At 39.0% G+C, this 21,361-nt stretch overlaps 1 protein-coding gene across 2 annotated transcripts; it reads right to left on the bottom strand.

The window, feature by feature from the left end:
* Positions 1-6,734: 6,734 nt before the first annotated feature.
* On the bottom strand, positions 6,735-20,447 carry LOC137246697 (protein transport protein Sec24D-like). 2 transcript variants are annotated; one of them, XM_067777709.1, is made up of 9 exons: positions 20,160-20,447; positions 19,627-20,098; positions 19,350-19,576; positions 19,060-19,289; positions 18,663-19,002; positions 18,111-18,609; positions 17,903-18,053; positions 7,173-7,551; positions 6,735-7,113 (listed from the first exon to the last, which is right to left on the bottom strand). In XM_067777709.1, exons 2-4 carry the CDS (start codon positions 19,774-19,776, stop codon positions 19,118-19,120), a joined length of 549 nt encoding a protein of 182 aa, XP_067633810.1. In that variant the 5' UTR covers positions 19,777-20,098; positions 20,160-20,447; the 3' UTR covers positions 6,735-7,113; positions 7,173-7,551; positions 17,903-18,053; positions 18,111-18,609; positions 18,663-19,002; positions 19,060-19,117. The 2 variants fall into 2 exon arrangements, with proteins under 2 accessions (XP_067633810.1, XP_067633811.1); XM_067777710.1 differs by having other exon boundaries at positions 7,180-7,551.
* Between the last annotated feature and the right edge of the window lie 914 nt (positions 20,448-21,361).

Here is a 21,361-nt window from a genome sequence, read left to right as displayed (position 1 = left end):
ACAGCTCTGATTCCACGGGTTCGTCCGCACTCGCTAAATGTGCCAGCCTTTCAACATCCGACGCAAATTCTTGCAATGTTTCACCAGGCCTCTGGAAGCGGTTCAGTAACTCACTCCATTTGATATATCTGTCTCCTATGCTCGATTCCGTGTCGCCTCTCTAGTGCGCCCATCAATGCTTCATAACTGTTCCGTTCGTACTCTGGAATTGTCTGCAAGATTTCAGCTGCAGGCCCTTTCAATGCCACGAAGAGTGCAGCAACTTTATCTTCAGCATTCCAGTTGTTCACTGCTGCGGTCTTCTCGAACTGAAGCTTAAAGACCTGGAAAGGAACAGAACCGTCAAAAGATGGAGTTTTTACCTTTGGATTATTCGCTGAAACTGCTGGGCGACCTCTCAGTATTTCAATCTGGGCTTCGACTTTGTCTTTGAGTTGCAAAATTTTTGTATCTTGCGCCTCCAACTTCGAGGAAATACGTCCTTCTTGCTCTTCCAGTTGAGCAGAGATCTGCGAAATTGTAATCACCTAGTTGCTTTTGTTCTCTTTCTTTGACGTTTGGTCAGTGATGCACACTCAAGCACATTGTTAGCGATGCGATAGCGCTACAGAGTTCCAATTACCTTTCGCATCGCAATTTATTTTCGTATCGCACTGCCTTTCGCATCGCAATACAGAGTAGGCCCCCAGGTCTATATTTATCTTGACCTGAAAATTTTACCACCTCTCAAGATCATTCAACAATTCCGCTAGGTGGCGCATACGTTTTTTCGGTTTGTGTTCTGGCTGATCTTCTGGTTTGTGTTCTGGCTAACTTCCGCTAGGTGGCGCATAAGAAAAAGCTTAGTGGTGTATAAGAAAAAGCTTAGAGCTTTTCACTTTTAGCAGAGCTTTACGGTAAACATGACAGCATATAAATTATATATATATATATATATATCTACAAACCGCAAAATACATACCGACACAGACACACCCATCCATATACATACATTTAGATAAGGGCTACTTGTCTCAATGTATATAAGTTGGATATCTTTTGAGTAAAAAAAACATGAGGATTGTTATTTGGGGGGGCCCTATATTTTTAAAGGGCTGCAAATTTTTAAATGTCCCCTCATATTTCAAATGAGTCCTCCACTTCACCCGAGCCGTTTTAAAAGAGTCCCATAGATACCTAACCGAGCGACAGCTCCCCAATCCCCCCCACCCACCCGCCTTTTTTCTCGTCTACAAGAAGTAGCAGTCGGACACCTGTAGTACCGCCCAATCCCAACCCCCAACCCCAACCGCCCAACCACCAACACCAACCCCCGGGCACTTATAGTACCGCCCCCTTTTTTTCTCGTCTGCAAAACGGGCCTGTCGGGCACCCGATCAAGGCAGATTAAACACCTTGTTTAGCATTTTATTAGATTGGGTATGATGAAAGATGAATATAATGGCAAATTAATGAAGGAATTGATTGGTTTGAGAGCAAAAAATTTGCTGGGCTTACAAAGTTCAAACGCACACACACATACAACGCACACACATGCACACATTTGCGGTTTTGAACGGATGCGCCTAAACGTAGGCAACGACATTGTTTTGTTGTTTTGCGGTGTCATACGCATGCACCTAAATGATATACATCGGCCAGAACACAAACCGAAAGAACGGATGCACCAAATGTAGGCAACGAAATTGTTTTGCTGTATATATGTGCATCGGTGTGTTAATCAACTTGTGGATTAATATACACATAAAAACCTACCATCTGCAAAAACAAAATCGATGCATAATTAGAAGAGATCTTCACAACAAATATGTACAAGGAAATTACCGGTAACATTATGAAAGGTTACAGAGACCTTGTTAGGAAACCCCGAGACAAGTTTAATATATAACAGTTCAAAATAAGTAAAATTGGTATCAGACCAGATTCTTATCAGATACACAACTGATAGGTAACAAATTTAGCAGATTCTTATCAGATACACAGCTGATAGAAAACAGACTTTTTCGATCGCTCGTTTAAAATCATGTCAACTAATCATATGACTGTATTAGCAAATCTTGCTAAGACCATGAAAGTATTAAGAAAAACTGAAAAGAATATTTTGATAGTTTTGGAAATTTACAGCCACCGACTGAACTGATTAATTATCTGAAGTCACGAATACATTACAATTATGAGCAGAAAGAAAAATACAACACAGTAATATGTGATCAATTATGTTTAAAATTTTTATTTAATAAAAATAAATTATATAAAATATAAATTGCTTATTATTTTTTTCTCAAATGTATTACAGTAATGTACTACTATAAGATTTCGAAATGACCATAAGCATAAGTATCAATATGATTTCCTCGTACAATTCGTTATCATCCATATGGCTTAGAGCTACTTTATAAATATTTTGTGTAAGTGTTGATAATTTCGTAGGCTTCCTCATCCAAACGCTCTAGGTGTGAGCAATTGCAAGTGTCTGGACCATCTGTGCTATTAGAATTCGACTAAACACAGTTTTCATAGTGTTCACCGAAATGATATTTTATTTTACTTAATTTATCTCTATACACAATTTTTGAATAAATTTCGTAAAGTCTTTTCCTCTGCTCTTCAGGTAAAATATGTTTAAATTGTTTCAGAAAATTAAATATGTCTACTGCTGCTGACGACGACGATGACATTTTTGTGATTACTGAACCTTCATATGCAATGTTTGATAATAATGATCAACATGAATTATTGTTGGATTTATATCGTACGAAGTGTGCTCATATAATGCTTCTCGTTTATGTAATGTCTCCGTATGGTCTTCCGGAAATTCAAAGCAATAGATATTTAAAGTACGCTGTATATAATTGCTGTAATAAGAGCATTTAATTCGTATTTCACAATTATCGTAAACTAAATTGAAATGTCTATAAAAAACCTCTGGGCTTTCAAGAATGCCTCCTATTCTCTTTTCCTTTTCAACTAGTAATTCTTTAAAATTGTGAATAGCCTCTAGAATGGTGTATTCACTTTTTTTCACACCATGTGACTCACTCCTTTGATCGCGGATAGTTGGTCTATAAGATCCCCCAGGGCTCTGCGTTCTTGTTGTTGGGGTTGAGCTCAGGAAAACTCTGATCTAACAATTGAATTGTTACATTTATTTTTAAACGTAATGAAGGGTTTGGAATATTGTATTCAAAACTAGTCTGTTTACTATTTTCAAAATTTCTAAAGCTGTTTATATTTTGTTCTTGATTCATAAATTGATTATAGAGATAACTTTTTCCATAACTTAAGTGAAACAGGCAAATAAGTAAAATTTGTATTAAATTATTTAATTTCATATCGGTTTTTATTTTTTATATTTATCTATACCTGTGTGAGTCACATTATACAATGATCATATTATATGTTTGTCTATAGTTTTTCACATCAATTATTTTTATATGTGGTCTTTTAAATAAAGTATCCTGGGCTAGAATCTTTTCAATATCACCATTACTAAGAATTCGTTCAGTTTAAATTTCACGATATTCAAAGCACTTGATGCTCAACATTTTTTCCACGTATCTACTATCATAAGTACAACGAATTGGTAGATCCAAATTTTCATATTCCAATTTAAAATGTCAATAAAATGCTTGTTTGCCTCAATTATTCCTCCAATATCAGATTCCTTTTCAATGAGCTCTCTACGGAATGCCTCTATAGCTTCATCTATAGTAAAAGTTCTCATAGGCTTCCCTTCCGTTGAAAAATCATCTTTAGACGATGGTGCGATTGTTGTGTATTGTGAAAATAATGGTATCGTTGACAACACTTCAATTTCTTCTTCCTCATTAGTTAAAAGAGGCTCACTTTGTTTTAGTAATAATAATGAAATATTGATTGATAAAATATCATTACTATTCGGTAATGTTAAATTTAATTGAATACTTTTCAAATTTTGGTTTATCGCAAGCGCATTACTATCTAGGTTTTCCTAAAATAGTGCTCCGTAGGTAGTTTTGAAGACAAATAATAAGAATAATGAGATATAAAATTTAAAATTCATTGTGATATATCCCTTTGTTTTCGTCAATTAAAAATGAGGTTGATATTAGAAAACAATGTATTTATATACTTACTTTTCTTCTTCTTCTTCTAATTCTCACCCTTTTAAAATAAAAACACTAAAGTTAAGATTTCTAATTCTATTCTATTTCATTATAAATTTAAATTACTACCCGATATGTATTTGAACAAAATATATGCTGATTTTAAAGCACAACGAATTTGGCGTTGGTTGATTTTCACATTACAATCAGTATGAAAATGATATTGACAACGCACAACATCTGGGTGTAAACTATATAATCTAGAGAGATTCATTCCATCACATCCTGTACTCCCCTCTTCAATGTTAAACACCGGCTTTTGGAGGAACTCTGCTATCCATACGCTTTTTTGTCGCCCCTTAATGTATTTATATGCTCACTTTTCTTCTTCTTCTTCTAATTCTCACCATTTTAAAATAAAAACACTAAAGTTAAAATTTCTAATTCTATTTTATTTCATTATAAATTAAAATTACTACCCGATATGTATTTGAACAAAGTATATGCTGATTTTAAAGCACAACGAATTTGGCGTTGGTTGATTTTCACATTACAATCAGTATGAAAATGATATTGACAACGCACAACATCTGGGTGTAAACTATATAATCTAGAGAGATTCATTCCATCACACCTTGTGCTCTCCTCTTCAATGTTAAACACCGGCTTTTGGAGGAACTATGCTATCCATACAATTTTTTGTCGCCCCTTAACATATTTTATGTTCTTCAATGTTGACATCAAATAGTTTTTTACAGATTTAAAACTATCGCTTCCATAGGACCATAATAAATTATGGTGGTGTAACATTAACCAATTAGCTTGTCGTTGATTTTCATTACTCAGATCCGAAAATTCAAATGGAGTTTTTATGTGGAAACAATGGAATTCTTCATTGTTGAGGACCACAGCTATTTCTTTACAATAAATCTATTACAGGCATGCTTAACCAACGAACCGATATCATTTCGTTACGATAATTAACGTTAATAAACGAAACAAAGTCATTTGGTTTCGTTTCGTTTATTAACGTTAAGAACGTCAAATTTAGGAAACGATTTTGTTTCGTTTTTTGCCATATCAAAACGAAATCAAATCGTTTATGTTGATTACCCTGCAAAAACGCTCCACGTCATTTGACTAGTCATTTGACCGTCATTGTGCGGTCACGCCCCTTATTAAATTTTGGTTACGTTTGTTCAGATGTCGGTAACGTTTTTACACTTTTTTCCCATTTCGTACCTATTTATGTGATTGTGGATCCCGCTCCCACTTATAGGATGTGAGCATAGCACTGCTCTGCTCACACACGTCACAATGCGCGTCAAAAGGCGGTCAAATTTTCGGTTGACAATCAATTTTACTGCGGTTTTACCGTTTATATAACCGCCATATAACTTGAATTTTACCTGCCGATTTACTTTACCTGTAGCAGCCACGAGAATAAAATATGAACCAAAAAATTTAATTTTCAATATTTATTTTTAATTATAATAACCAAACATAACATATAATATAAACATTTATTTAAAACATATCATTAGGTTTAGTCAATTTTTGCCAAATAAAGAATATATGAGGCGCCTAGATGCAAAACCAGATATTTAAAAATTTTAAAATAATATTTAAATTGCGACAATATTGCATCGCCTAGCAACATTCTAAAAACCCGTATTGAAAATTCATAACAATTTACAAAATTTTCAGCTTTTTTGTGCTTTTCTAAGTTTTACATATCATGGATTCATCTGGTTTTGCACCTTGGAGCCTCATATATTCATGAAATTGCAACTTAAATTAATACATTTAATTTAAAAAGGAAGTAAGTACTTTAATAATAACATAAAAATATATTAATTGCTTTGAGCTATATTGCTGCTGCAGATAACTTTACATTTGGACAATTCAGAAGTGTGTTATATTCATGTATAATTTGAGTTGTTTACATGGTTTCGAATACAAAATTTGATTATTTGAATCAATTTAAGTCTACAACTTAAAGCTAAGTAGAAATTCAGATAAGATTTACTCTTGTTTTCAAATCAAGAATAATATTCAAAGGTGTCGTGGAATCCGATTGCTGTCGTAATTGAATTTGAAAGTAATAAAGTAAAATATGAATTAAAAAATGTAGGACTAGTAATTGAGTCAGACTTATTATTGTTCTAAATCTAATCATTCAAGCAATAATTCTGAAACCCTAGCAGGAGTATTGATTGGTTTCAAATCTAATTCCAACAGCAATCGTATCACGACATACCTTATTATATATGTACATGAAATTGTAACTTAAATTAATACAGTTGATAAAAAAGCAAAGTAAGAATTTTAATAATAAACAAACTCGCCTTATTGGTTTTTATTTTCCAATTGAAATCTTTTCCAAGCGAACAGAAAATAATTTTAAGCTTCAGAAAGAACTCCAATTATTTAAATAATCTACAACTTAAAGCTTAGTAGAAATTCAGATTAGGTTTACTCTTTTTTCAGATCAAGAATATTCAAAGATGTCGTGGAATCCGATTACTGTCGTAATTGATGAACTTAAAAATGTACGACTTGTAATTAAGTCTCACTTATTATTGTTCTAAATCTAATTATTCAAGCAATAATTCTGCAACCCTTAGCAGGAGTATTGATTGGTTTCAAATCTAATTCCGACAGCAATCGTATCACATCCCTTATTATATATGTACGTGATATTGCAACTTAAATTAATACTGTTCATATAAAGAAAAGTAAATATTTTAATAATAAAAAACTCTCTTAATTGGTTTTTGTTTTCCAATTCAAATCTTTTCCTGAGCAAGCACATCGCTAACCTGTGTTGGCAAAAGATATGATTATACTGTCTTCGATAGATAGTCGGACGAGCCGCTACTCGGCGAAGCAGAGAAGACCGTTGTGTCGGTGGCAGCTGTTACAACAGCAGTTTCTAACTTTACACCATCCGTACAGTGTGATGAATGCTTCACTACCTTTTCCAATTGCTTGGCGCCAGCAATTTTTGCTGTTTGTAAAGCTTTAGCTGTAATGCGAATATATAGATGGGTTAAAGTGGTTTTCGTATGTTATTCAACAACTAACCCTATACCATCATCACAGCCTCCTCATCGATTTTGAATATGTGTACTGTTTCAGTATTCAGACCCAGTTCGTTTGGTGCAATATTTTCGATTTGATGAATATGTATACTATCCGTTAGGCAGACAATTAGGTGCAATCGATTCATTCATATATTGTGGGTATTTGAGCCGTAGACGCAGATATTTTGATTCTTTTTGAAGTGTAACATTTATAAACAGTTGGGTTTCTCTGCTGTCACCATCACCACTAGAGAGCTATTGAAGAAACGCTCGACCAAGATAATATGTGAGATTTACATGCATAGATTTCTTCCACCTTTTCACAGTTATTGATTGAGAAAATGCGAAAGCCATATTTACCATCCAATATCGAAATAGAACTGTAGAGGAAGAAACATTTTATAAAATTTAATAAAATCAAAAAATGATAGTTGTGCTAAAATTGGGTAACGTATTGTATGTTAAAGTATAGCGAAGTCTTAGCGGCTTTGTCCTGGTGAAAATTGAGTTTGAATAGGTTTTATTCTTCATTCTTAGAAACATGTACGAAGGTACCTGGTAAGATATTAAAAATCCTCAACGCTTTTTTTTGCTATAACTTAAAAAAACTCATATTCAAACTTCTGCTTAACTTCTACATATCAATAGCTACCTTTACCACCAGGAGTCACTATTGCTTCTACGCCTATGCTATTGTTTCCTACATCGATGAGCTTTGTAATAAAATAAACAGCTATCTCCCAATCTCTCCAGTTTTGTCGCCTCGCGAAACCTGATATTGTCACCAACCAAATCATCGGTGACCTTATTTAAAACATGACCGCGCCAAATGTCGACCATATGGCATTACCCTACCGACTGTCTTACACCCTAAAATTTTGGGTGTGACTTTCGATCAGGATCTACATCTTGGAGAGCATGCACTAGCAATTGTAACGAAAATCGTCGTTGGTGTGAGGGCTTAGCCGATCTCCATAGCGCCCGACTATGAGGAGAAGCTGTTTAGGACTGGCATCTACGCCGTTTCGCCTCATAGGAGGGCGGCGGGATGTCGGTGACCAAGAACTGCCAACCCCCTAATCCAGGGTGTTATGCGGACCGTGCCTATTGGACGATTTGTAGCCAGGGGATAAATTCGGCTGTATTCGAACGGAGCTTTCCCGATACCGGACCACATCGGGAAGTATTGATGGCCTTACCACAGTAAGGGGCGCTGCTGTGGCCGACGGTTCTTTCCCCGTATATAATACTGGACCGCTGAGCCCGCCTTGTCGGGCTGGTGGTCGTACGACCAAGATGAACGACTGATTACCTAATTTTCATAAGGACGATGATAAGAAGAGGACTGAGCCGCAAGCCAAGGACGACAAATACGCATTAAGCGATGCGTCGGACTCGGGGAGCGAGAGTAGTGCTGATTCAATGAACTCCGTGTTGGAGAAGCACACAAAGGAAAAAGGTGAAGAAGAGTGGAGAAGGCGACGGATCAAAGAGCTCTCTCGAAGTACCGTGCAGTACTAAGAAATTTACAACGCTTGGGAGCAGTGGTGAACCCAACAGAAGAGGAGATCGAGCGCTTGGCATGGGCTCATGAGGCGGTAGAAGTAGGTCGAAGGCAGTTCAAAAGGTTTGCTGCGAGAAACCCGGTATGAGGAGGAAGCGTCGAATGGCAGAATGAAAAGGCAACGTTCGGCGGAAGGCGACAAGCCTGCTTTCAAGATGCAGAAAGGGCCCAGTCCCAGAGCCGCGACCCAGGGCAGTCCCATAGACAAGACAAGTATGCCCAAATCTGTAAGACAGATGGGCCCCAATAGCGAGGTAGCAACTATCTCGAAGGCTGCGAGTCAGAGGGAAGTTCCAACTATGGAAGTAGGAGATAAGCCAAAGGGAGATAACGCTAAGACTCCGACTTTCTCGGAGGTGCTAAAGGGGGCTAAGACTCCGGCTTTCTCGGAGGTGCCAAAGGGAAATAACACTAAGACGCCGGCTTTTCCCGAGAAGATGAGTGATGTGGCAAAGCAGTAACTGACTGTGGCGCTGGTTGATCGTAGCAGTCCTTTCGAACACATGACTAGTGAAAGGTGAAGATCTGTAGAAAAGGAGCTTATTAGCGTAATGCTTAAGATGATGCGGGAATAACCAAGTAAGCTCCTTCCAACCTTTAATTCGGGGGATGGTTTAATGGTATGAAGATGATAGCGTGTGAGAACATCGCGAGTTTGCGGTGGCTGGAGGAAGTGGTTCCAAACCTCCAAAGGCAGGGCACGAACGCGCGTTTTGAGATGGTGGATAAAGCGAAAATCCCCAAGGTACCAAAAGTTAAGGTATGGATACCATGCGTGATGAAGTCGGAGGATACACTGCGACTTTTGAACATACCGACACAGGATTGGAGGTACTTACGGTATCTCGGCCTACGGAGGAAGGTCAGTTATACATCTTCCAAATAAACAAGCAGACGGAGGATATATTGTACGCGCAGCTTGGAAAAATGTCCTTAGGTACAGGCAAAATTTATATGCGACTCATTATTTTCTAGCTTTTCGTATTTTTATTATTTCATGTAAGTATTGTTTTCAATAAAACCGTTTAACTTAAAAAATTTTTTTTAATTATTTTATTTTCAAGTTTTTAGTCTTTATTTAATTGCCTATTATTTCTCATTCTATTTAGTGACTCATTATTACAAGGACTCTTTCCTGACAATTTGTAACAACCTAAGTCCTCAATACATAATCCTTCCAAAGACTTTACTCGACTCTGCGCCACGTATGCTTGTCCCTCCTCCAACTCCAAAATATTTTGATGTCACTTCTACTGGACTGTATGCAATATTTGTTCCAAATATGAGCCAAATCGGGCATCATAGGTCGCTTTCTATTCATGTATGTATTATGTGTTCCAAATATGAGCCAAATCGGACAACAAATACGATTTTTGTGAATATCTCGATCCATGCGCCACCTAGCGGCGATTTTTTTCTTATTATTGCATGGTCATCGGGTTCTGAACTATATTCCAAGCTTCAAGCTTGTAGCTTATCGGGAAATTACTTAAATTTCAATTACAAGATTCGTTCACAACGGCCGTGAATGCGGCCGTGCAGCCTGTCAACTCAAGCTAAATAAAACCGTTTAAAAAGCCCTGGAATATAAGGAATATGCTCTAGAAGTCTTCTTAAGCATTGCCAGGGCTTTCTAAATGGGCGATTATTGATGGTCTTAATTACGTTAAAGTACATCCAGCCTTACCCAGATGAACCGACTGCATGTTAAACTGCAGTAAGATTACATCGCAATGGGGATTGTACGCGGCCACGAAATTAGTGGACAGGGGCACTCCGCAGGGAGGGGTGCTATCACCTCTGCTGTGGACGCTGGTCATTAACCAACTTGTTGAGGCGGTTTGCTTTACGCAGTGGACTGTATGCGGGTAGCGGCTTACCAAATTCCAAAGAATAAATAATGGTGAACACACTTAATGTACATTTAATTGTACTACGTAACATTTATTCAGTTTTTCGATTATTTAGTAGAGCACAGAATATTTTGGCGGTAGTTGACGGAAAAATTAATAAGCCAGTAAAAAGTATAACAACGAACAAAGATATAAGCAACTGTCAAACATATGTTTCGTGCTTGCGCATTAACCCCTGTAGGAACTAACTTATAATATAGATATGCAATTATGAACTCAACATACCGCCGCCCTTGAACTATCTATGAAATATGATAAGTTCAAAATTAATCTTATCTTAGTTTACAAAAAGCATTAGAAATTCAATTAAACTAATAAACAGCGAAATTGCAAATTCATCATCTCGGCTTCCCTTTAGCGTGTCATCGTGGCTATCCTATTTGCTTGGTTCTTCCTTGAAAGGTAAATTTATTATTAGTTAATTGTGTTTACCAGTAGCTTTCAAATGCGAAATACATATAACATGTATACGTTTATGAAGAGATGTGAAAACCATTCTGTGAGCAGTTGTACTGTATAAAAACAAAATTTTTTGCAGAATTTGTATGTTATTGTTGATGTGTTGCAACAGGCTTGTCGCAAAATAGGTCTCCCTTGGCAGGTACCAAGCATAGCTTAGCGATCGGCCGCAATATTTCTCCATTTGCTTTCTTCAGAGTAACTACTCGAACTTGACCGTCAGCACCGGGATGGCACTGTGTTACTCGACCAAGTGTCCACTTACTAGGAGGGGTGGACTCGTTGCACACAGTTACGATGTCTCCTTGTTGTAGGTTAGGTGAAGACCGAAACCATTTCGTGCGCCGTTGCAAGCTGATAAGATATTCGTTGTGCCAGCGCCGCCAGAAGTGTTGCCTCATTGCAGAGATTAGCTGTCATCTTTGGTGTACACTTCAAGAGAACCCTTGACCCTCAGGCTCTGGAAGTGATTTTAGTGGTTCCCCCACAAGGAAGTGTCCGGGCGTAAGGACTTCCAAGTCGCTAGGATGAGTAGAGTTTTCGCAAAGAGAGCGAGAATTTACGCATGCCTCGACTTCTGTTAAAAGCGTACTGAATTCTTCATACGATAATAAATTGTCACCCAAAACGCGCTTCAAATGATATTTTATCCTTTTGATCCCAGTCTCCCAATAGCCACCCATATGTGGAGCGTTGGGTGGATTGAATGGCCATTCAATGGCTGAACTTGCAAAAAATGTTTGTATCTTGTCGTCTTTCATGCACGACTCGTATTGATTACGTAACTCCTTTTCAGCACCGACAAAATTCGTACCGTTGTTGGAGAGCATATCTTTACAAAGCCCTCGGCGATTGACAAACCTCTTTAGAGCGTTGAGAAAAGACGAACTGGAAAGATCCCCGACGAGCTCGAGGTGCATTGCGCCAGTTGCCATACAAATAAATGAGGATATATACCCCTTGGTGGATTTTGCCCCCCTCCCATGCGTAAATTTGAGCAAATAAGGGCCTGCGAAATCTACAGCGGTATGCGTAAAACAGCGGACGTACGTAGTGCGCACCGAAGGAAGGTCGCCCATTGATTGGGTAGCGAGACTTCGGTTTAGTCGAGTGCATTTGACGCACTTGTGGTAAATATTGCGTATTAAGCTACGATCACCGACAACCCAATATCGGCGTTGTAGCACTGCTTGGATTATGCGAGGGCCCGCATGCAATGTAAAATGATGTATATCGGAGATAATTAATTTTGCCAACGGAGAATCTTTAGGTAGTATGCAAGGGTGTTTTGTGTCGTAAGTAACGTTTGCCGATTTAAGTCGACCTCCTACCCGAAGAATACCACGTTGATCGAGAAAAGGGTGCAACCGTAACAGGCTACTTCGCAGCGGGATAGGTTTATTTTTTGCACATTCCCAAAATAGAGTTGTTGCGTATATTTGATTAAGCGGTGTTCTGCTTCTGATACTTCGTGGCAAGTAAGAGGCCCACTCAGTTTCATGACGTGTAGCTTATTTGCATGTGAATTGCCAATAAATCTCAAAACATAAGCTATGATTCTGCGAAGCTTCGAAAACGATGAATATTTCGTGAGTATCGTCCATTGAGTACTGGGGTTTAAAACGTGAGAGTGAACTTTCTTTCGTAAACCTATGTCGGTCGTCTGAAGCTTCGAAGAAGTTTGGTTTTGAAACGGTTCTGCCACCTTCAAAAAGTCTGGTCCGGACCACCAAAGCTCGTGACCCAAGAGATTGACCGGTGAGATGCCTCTTGAGGCGCAATCCGCGGGATTTCGTTCCGAGCGCACATGATTCCAACAATAAGGTACGAGAGTGTCTTGTATATCTGCGACGCGATTGGCAACAAACGTTTCCCACCGACTCGGATGAGATTGAAACCACGCTAGCGTTATCGTCGAATCGGTCCACGCAAAGATGGGATATGATATGTTGTTCCAACTACTCAATACGTTTCTTACTAACTTCGCAGCGAGGTGAGCACCACACAATTCCAATCGCGGTAACGTGGTCGTTTTGATAGGCGCCACCTTAGTCTTTGAGGAGATTAGTGCCACAGTGAATCGACCATCGTTGTAGACAGTTCGCGCGTACAATACAGCGGCATATGCTCGCTCTGACGCATCAGAAAAGACGTGCAGTTCGGTAAAGGATTCATCGACTCCAGAGCCGATCCAGCGGCAAACTCTCACATTGGCTAGCGATTCTAATTCTGTACGATGTTCCTTCCAAGGTCTTGCTATTTCATGTGGTACCAAGTCGTCCCAACCAACTTCAGCGCGCCATATGTCTTGGAACCATCTTCGATTTGATTAGCACCGGAGCCAGTAACCCGAGAGGGTCGAATAATGTGCTGGCGTCAGCAAGGAATGCTCTCTTTGTTAAAGCGATAGGAGGGTTTCGTAAATTAACTGCGAACGCAATGTAGTCTTCCTCAGTATTCCAAATGATTCCCAATGCATTGACGTTTTTGTCATCGACGATATAATGCGAAATAGACTGAGATATGTTTGAAATATTCTCCCTAACCTCCGCGCAGTTCGTGGCCCATTTCCGCAGCTCGAAACCACCCTCGTGAAGAATTGTAGATACATTCTGATGTATGGCCTTTAAGTCATCACTGCAGGATGCACCTGTCAGCAGATCATCCATGTAGAAATCCTGCGTAATTGCAGAAATGGCTGGGTTGCATGGGTTGGCCGAATCCTTAGCTGTCTGCTGTAACGATCTAACGGCTAAGTGAGATGCAGCCCCAACACCAAATGTTACACGCAGCATCCGATAATCCCTTATGGGCGAGTTGGAATCGAAGCGCCACACAATGCGCTGAAGGTCTACGTGCTTCTTATCGACGCAAACTTGGCGGTACATTTTTGCTATGTCCGCAGTAATTGAATAACGGTGCGTTCTAAATCGCATCAATATCGAAACTAGATCTTGCTGAAGTTGTGGCCCGACATACAATGCATCATTCAAAGAATTGCCAGATGAAGTCTTGGCAGACGCGTTGAAAACAACCCTCAATTTCGTGGTGATGCTAGATTCCTTTAAGACGGGATGGTGCGGCATGTAGTATGCATCCTTGGCGGGTTCGGGCGCAACTTCCATATGATTCATTTCAAGCAACTCGGTCATAAACTCGTTTTAGCGCAGTCGTAAAGAGTTATCTTTGGAAAACCTACGCTCGATTCGCAACAGATTGCGAATGGCGAATTCTCGCGATTCGCCCAGTATAACGTTGGGTTAGAGCGGTAGTTCAACTACAAACCTCCCATCAAGAGTGCGGTGGTGCGTGGTTTCAAAATGCTCTTCACAGATGCGTTCTTCGTGCGTGAAATACGATTTGCGTGGCGATTCTTCAAGCTCCCACAACCTAGTGAGCGCTCTTTCTATTTGCACGTCGCAGTGCAGCGACTGTAGATTTATCGCGCGTGTCCTTTCTAGGCTACCGAACAACGTCCATCCAAAGACCGTTTTCTGTGCCATCGGTGTGCTGGGAGGACCCTTTCGAAGCTCCTCGCAGATCAATTCATCCATAAAATCCATCCCAATTAACAGTCGATGCGGCCAGGCTTCATATATTGAGGATCAGCTCAGAAGAGATCTTGAATGTGCGACCAATTGGTGATATTAATTGGATGTGTTGGCAGCTCAGACGTAATTTTGGGTAAAATTAAAGCGTTGATAACATAACATTCGTTGGAATAATGAGAAGCAAGGGATAAAGCAGTTTCGCCTCTGCAGCGACCACTTTGAGCTAAACCGATACCAGTTACCGTTACGTTCGAAGATATGCGTGGTAACCCCAAGCGTTGTACGCATGACTCTCTAACAAAGGATGCGTGCGATCCGGTATCAAACAAAAGACGAGCGGTTTGCCAACGATCGGCGCTGTCCCTAACTCTAACTAGAGCGGTAGCTAAGAGGACTGTTTTTGGCGGAGCGGGTAGCGGGTGAGAACTCATGCAGGACGAGACACAAGGAGCAACAGTATTCTTAGCTATTTCTGCGTCGAGAGATTCGCGTACAGGAGTGTTGACGAGAGCGGTATTTGCTGCGGTGCGGTTAGCTTCGGGCGAACCTAGAGCATTATGAAGCAGAGTGTGGTGACGTTGATGGCATACGCGACATGTGGATGAGCTATTACAATTATTTTTGTAATGCCCCGTACTAAGGCAGTTTGTGCATGCTTTAGTTTCTTTGATGAACTTGGATTTAGCTGATGAGTCCAAATTCCGAAACGTTTCGCAAGCGTAAATTTTGTGTGAAGCGTTACAATACGTACAACGCGCGTGATGTGGCTTTGATAGCGTGTGGTGCGACTTGGTTGCTTTGCAGAAAGTTTTTGGCTTGACTGTCAACGATTGAGTTGCTGGTGTGATGAGCATCGATAAAGAACGACACCTCACTTCTAGAAATGTCGTAAGCGGCTCGAAAGTAGGAGGCTCATCGCTGATGAGCGACAACTCCCATTGCTTGCGCGTCTCGAACGCGAGTTTGCTTACAACTTCGTAAACTAACCAATCATCCCAAAAGTCTATAGGACGCCCTAATGCCTTGAGTCCTCGTATATGCTGTTGAAACACGTTAAGAACGCTCTTGATGGAGTCGGCGGTGTCGTTTGTAGCTTTGGGAATCTGTGATATTGCCCTGAGATGTGCGTCGACCATAACTTGCATTACTTTATAACGCGACTTAAGAAGTTCCCACGCCTCTGTATAATTTGCATCGCTTATCTTAAATCCACCGACTACACTAAGAGCATCCCCCTTTAAGCAGGTACGTAGATAATGGAGTTTCTGAGCGCCCGACAAGGAAGCGTTGACATCCACCAATGAGGTAAAGGCATCATAAAAAGCGACCCATTCTGTGGAATCACCCGCGAAAGTTGGGAGATCCATTTTTGGCAAACGAATCGATGCTGATACATGAGCATTTTCTGGTGCATGTGTCGGTTGATTTGGTGAGCTAACGCGGAATTTCTGAACTCTCCTAAAGTTTGCCAAGGCTGTATCATAATAAGTCTCTGCCTGTATGCGTACTTCTTCTTCTACCGCGACATTTTCAACTCCACAAGACTTTTCAACTTCGTCTTGCTCTGAATTGAAGCGCACCCATTGTTCGTTAAGGAGCACCAAATAGCTTTCGACATTATCAATGTCCAACAAAAATGCCTCGTCGTTGCTCTTTACCATGTACCTTTTAATTGCATTAAGTGCAGAGTCACGGGGTTTTACATGTGTCGACATGTTGTAGGTTATTTTTTCGAGGTTATGCAAGGGCGAGTTAGTTTAAAAATTGTAAGTATATATGTATGAAAATTACAGCGTAGAATTATAATATGTAACAATAGCTTTATTGGTTGCAATAAATTCGTAGTATTATAAGCAAATATGTTTTAATACATACGGTTTGTTGTTGTTGAAATATGCGGTATCAGCAGCGTAGCTAGTTGGCGAAATATTCTGGCAATTATGTTGAAAATGCAGTGTCTCAAATTTGCAGGTTATGTTGCTATGATTTCTTCAGATAAATGCGGGCAATGCGGTGCTTCAAATTTGAAGGTTCTGATTGCGATGATTTCTTCAGACTTTTGAAGTAAATGCGGACAATGCGGTGCTTCAAATTTGAAAGCTATGATGAGAAATAGTTTCTTCAGCTTTTGAAGCAAATGTAATATAATGCGGTGCGAGATATCCGGCTCGAAGGACCAAAAAATGTTGAGGCGGTTTGCTTTACGCAGTGGAATGCGGGTAGCGGCTTACCAAATTCCAAAGAATAAATAATGGTGAACACACTTAATGTACATTTAATTGTACTACTTAACATTTATTCAGTTTTCCGATTATTTAGTAGAGCACAGAATATGTTTGCGGTAGTTGCACGGAAAAATTAATAAGCAAGTAAAAAGTATAACAACGAACAAAGATATAAGGAACTGTCAAACATATGTTTCGTGCTTGCGCGTTAACCCCTGTAGGAACTAACTTATAACATTATAGATATGCAGTTATGAACTCAACACAACGATTCTACGAGGGACCAGAAAAACTTACGGTTTACGCAGATGACGTTGCATATGGTCTTGTTTACAAAGAGGTACAAGGTCCCTAATTGGACCAGGCCTAAGTTAGGAGGGGCGACCCTGCGGGAGAAACCTTGCACAAAATATCTAGGAATGATCCTAGACAGTAAGCTGTCATGGAAGCTCAACGTGGAGGAGAGGGTGAGGAAGGCTTCAACGGCACTTTATGCATGTAAAAGAATGCAAAAGAACCGGCATATACGATCAGAAGGAACTCGATGACGATGCCTCAAAACTAACAACCAAAAGCAATAATTATCATTTCACTGACAAATTTTATAGTTTTTTTTTTGGGATTTGGACACAATGTTGTTGTTGTTTTTGTAGCGATAATGTTGCTCCCCGCAGGCTTTGGGGAGTGTTATCGATGTGATGGTCCTTTAGCCGGATACAGATCCGGTACGCTCCGGTAACACAGCACCATTAAAGTGCTAGCCCGACCATCTCGGGAACGATTTATGTGGCCACATTAAACCTTCAGGCCAAGCAATGGTATTCTCTATCATTTTCGTTCGGTCTTTACCTTTCTAACTAACAGGAAGCCAAAAGTAATTGTCAAGTGATAAGTTGCCATTGTTCAACATAGTGCAAATACACTAGCGATTCGTCTCTGATCCGCATCGAAAGTTCGTTTCGTAATAGAGAATGAGGCCCTAAAATTAGACATTTTTTTCAATTTGTATTTTGACTTACCAGCAACAACAGAATCATGTTTAATTGTACGCCGCACAAGCATTATAGCATCATGTAACGAAGCTGAGTTTCTTCCATAAATTGTTCAACACTGCCACGTAAAATCAATGTACTTGTTCTAACATTAACGCAACCTTTAAATAATTATAAACTTTAAAAATGAAATTAATGTCAAACCTTGGAAAATATTGAAACGTTCACCACCAACCTTACGTTCTTGAAAGTAATCACATTGACCCAAAACACTTGAATTAATATCATTAGCTGTAGTCATAACAGCACCACCACAAGCTTTCATTCTACGTTTCCAATCTTCTTCTGGTACATGAACAGCACAGAACATATCACGATCTGCCAAATACTGTGTAGCAACATCACCAATTGGTAATTTAGAAAACACAACATTGGCGCCTTACATAGCTAGTTTATTCTACAGAATACGCCATTGAGCATCAACAATTTTCTGATACTCTTGGACATTGGAGGACATTGCTGTGGCAGATCATTTTTCCAATAAAGCACTTTGTTGCTCCTTTGTTTGGCGCTTCGACATGTACAGCCATGTCATATTTTAGCATGCATAATTGTAATGCTTTACGTATAGCTTTAATCATGATACGTGCATGCACGCCTTCCTCAACATCTGGCTTAACTTGTCTTAAGATTTCACATGCTTAAAATACTACTGAAGTGGTGCCATCGCCGACCTGATAAGAGAAACATTTTTATTCTACACATTCTAATATAACAAAAAACTTACCTCAGCATTTTGAAATTTGGCGATGTCTACTAGAGTTCTACGGCTGGATTCACAATATCCAATAGTTTCATAATGGTTGCCCCATCATTTGAAATTGTGGCCTTACCACTGGAATCAACAATATGCTTGTCCATACTACGTGAACCCAATGTAGTGCGTACAGTGCCATAATTGAATACGAGGCATTGATGTTGGATATGAGTTGAGGTTTACCATGAGAGCTATCGGTACCCAAGCATTTTTTACACAAATACTCATGTACCCAATACAAGTTCAGGACATTCATATTTATCGACACGCTGTCCGGTATGGCCCAAATGTTGGAAATATGCAGTTGGCACTGTTGAGAAAAAATATGGATCAATGAACACAAGTAAAAGTGAAAGATTTTTTGTACCATCTCTTGTTACTTTACACATTAGACATTGGAAACGACGACCAGTATCTACAAGTTACTATTGAGCCTTGCAACGATTACATCTAATTGCACCCAATTCACCAAAATTTACAATGGGTGGCTCATATTCACCCTCAACCGTGCGTGCCATTGGTGAGACGGTAAGTGTAATGGACAAAGCTGTTGTTTTTAATAAATCAGCGGTTGCAGGTATGCAATACAAAGACGACCTGCAAAGAAGAAAGATCAATGTAATTGCCAAACAAAACATTAATTTCGATTATCGATACCTAACGTAACGTGGCGAGGAGTTATCCTGATCTTCTACCACATATTTTGTGGTCACCAATGGTGGTAATAAACCCTGTTCATTAGTAATAAAAGCACCACCAGCGCTATTTTTATTTTCAATGATAACGCTTATCGGATTTGGCATCTGATCGGGATCTAAACGGCGTTGGGCTTGATCATACTGTTGCGGCTGTTGATATTTACCAGTAACAGGTGCAGGTGGTTGCTAAAGAAAATAATCAGCAAATTTGTAAATTATTAGTTGTATTAGCATACATTATAACCAGGACGTCCGGACGTATCCGGGTATTGGGGGTTGACCCGGCTTTTTTGTGGTGGTTGACTGAGTATTGGTGTCTGTCCAGGTTGTGTTGGTGGCATCATAAAAGCCATCAATAACAAGTGCCAAGAATATATCCGCGGCATACCTGTCGACCAAAATGATTCAAGGGGTTGTGATTGCCAACCTCACCTACCCGTGGCGAATTCTGTACCTAACAATTTGGTGTGAACAATTGGTGCCAGTTAACCCTCTGAAAATTGTACGCCATTGTGTTGGCATTAATTTGGCAAAATGCAAAAACTTTTCATCCTCCTCCCGTGACCATTCTGTCTTCTTTATGCTAGGATCAAGCCATTCGTACCAGCGTGCCTTACATTGCTTGGCAGATTTGCGGTGCAGCAGTGATGCAATACGTGACCACTGGTTTTTGCCATATTTCATTACAGCTGCTTTGAGAATTTCATCCTGAAAGTTATCAATTTAGTTAATAAACGGTCAAGAGTAACCAGTCGCGTCAAATGCTTACCTCAGTGTTTCTCCACACACCACCTTTTATCATAATTCGCGGCATGGTGCTATATAATTGTGAATTCTTTCGATGAGCACAAAAATCAAATCTAAAATTTTTGTCGAAATAAACAGCAAAAATCATTGTATATTAAAGACTGGGAAAATTTTAGAATAGCACCCCCCGAGTTCGGGGTAAAACTTGGTATCAAATGAAAGAGGGAGTTCTCCCGATCACAAATATATATATTTTAAAGTGCGAAAACTTATAATTTAAAAGTTATTTGTTGTTAAAGTTTGCAAATTTAGCAAATTTCTATAGCATTTTAAATTACAATTTAGACATCTTTCAAAACCTTAATCCACATACATATCTATATAAATTGGCAACGATAAACTTAAATTGCATTTTTGTATATTTCACATTTCATTTTTGCATTGTTTTTACTTATAAATGTTTTTATTAAATCAATCGCGCTTTTGTAGCAACATGCACATATATATATATTTTATTGATGACATTACAAAGCTGTGCTGCCACATATATATACGTATACACATATAAAAGGGGGACTCATGAAAGCATATAAACTTATAAGGTGTAAAATTATATCAATTTACACACGCGGTTATATGAACGCACCTAGTAATACTCTTGATAAACTTGATTTTTTATCAGCTGTATTATTGCCAAACAAATTTTTTTTTTGATTGTTATACAAATTAGAAAATGCCAAGATTAAGTGAAAAATTAAAACTAAAACGCCTTTACTTCCTGATGTTGGAGATTTCTGATGAAAATGCCTGCTGTAATGTCTGCAAGGTTGCATTCCTTTGAGTTTACCGCGTTTACACAATGAAATGTGCGCGTAAATTTATACAAATTGTGTAAATGATTTTTCATACAAAATTTGACAGCTCGTTTACGCACTAGATAAATTTATATGTTTACACACTTTATAAGGCATTTATAAGGTTACATGAGTCCCCCTAAAATTTGTATAGAAATTTGCAAACTTTAACACCAAATAACTTTTAAATTATAAGTTTGCGCACTTTAAGATATATATATTTGTGATCTGGAGAGCTCCATCTTAATTTTAAATCTTTCCGGAGATATTCCACTTAAAACTCTCAAAATTGAAAAAATTTTCCAACACCAAATGTTTTGCTGTCTCTGCTGAATTAGAAATGGCGGATTTTTTTGCACGCAAAAATGAC

This window comes from Eurosta solidaginis, chromosome 3, assembly GCF_040869045.1.
Source record: "Eurosta solidaginis isolate ZX-2024a chromosome 3, ASM4086904v1, whole genome shotgun sequence".
Lineage (NCBI taxonomy): Eukaryota > Metazoa > Arthropoda > Insecta > Diptera > Tephritidae > Eurosta > Eurosta solidaginis.
This window is presented reverse-complemented; position numbering and strand designations above follow the sequence as displayed.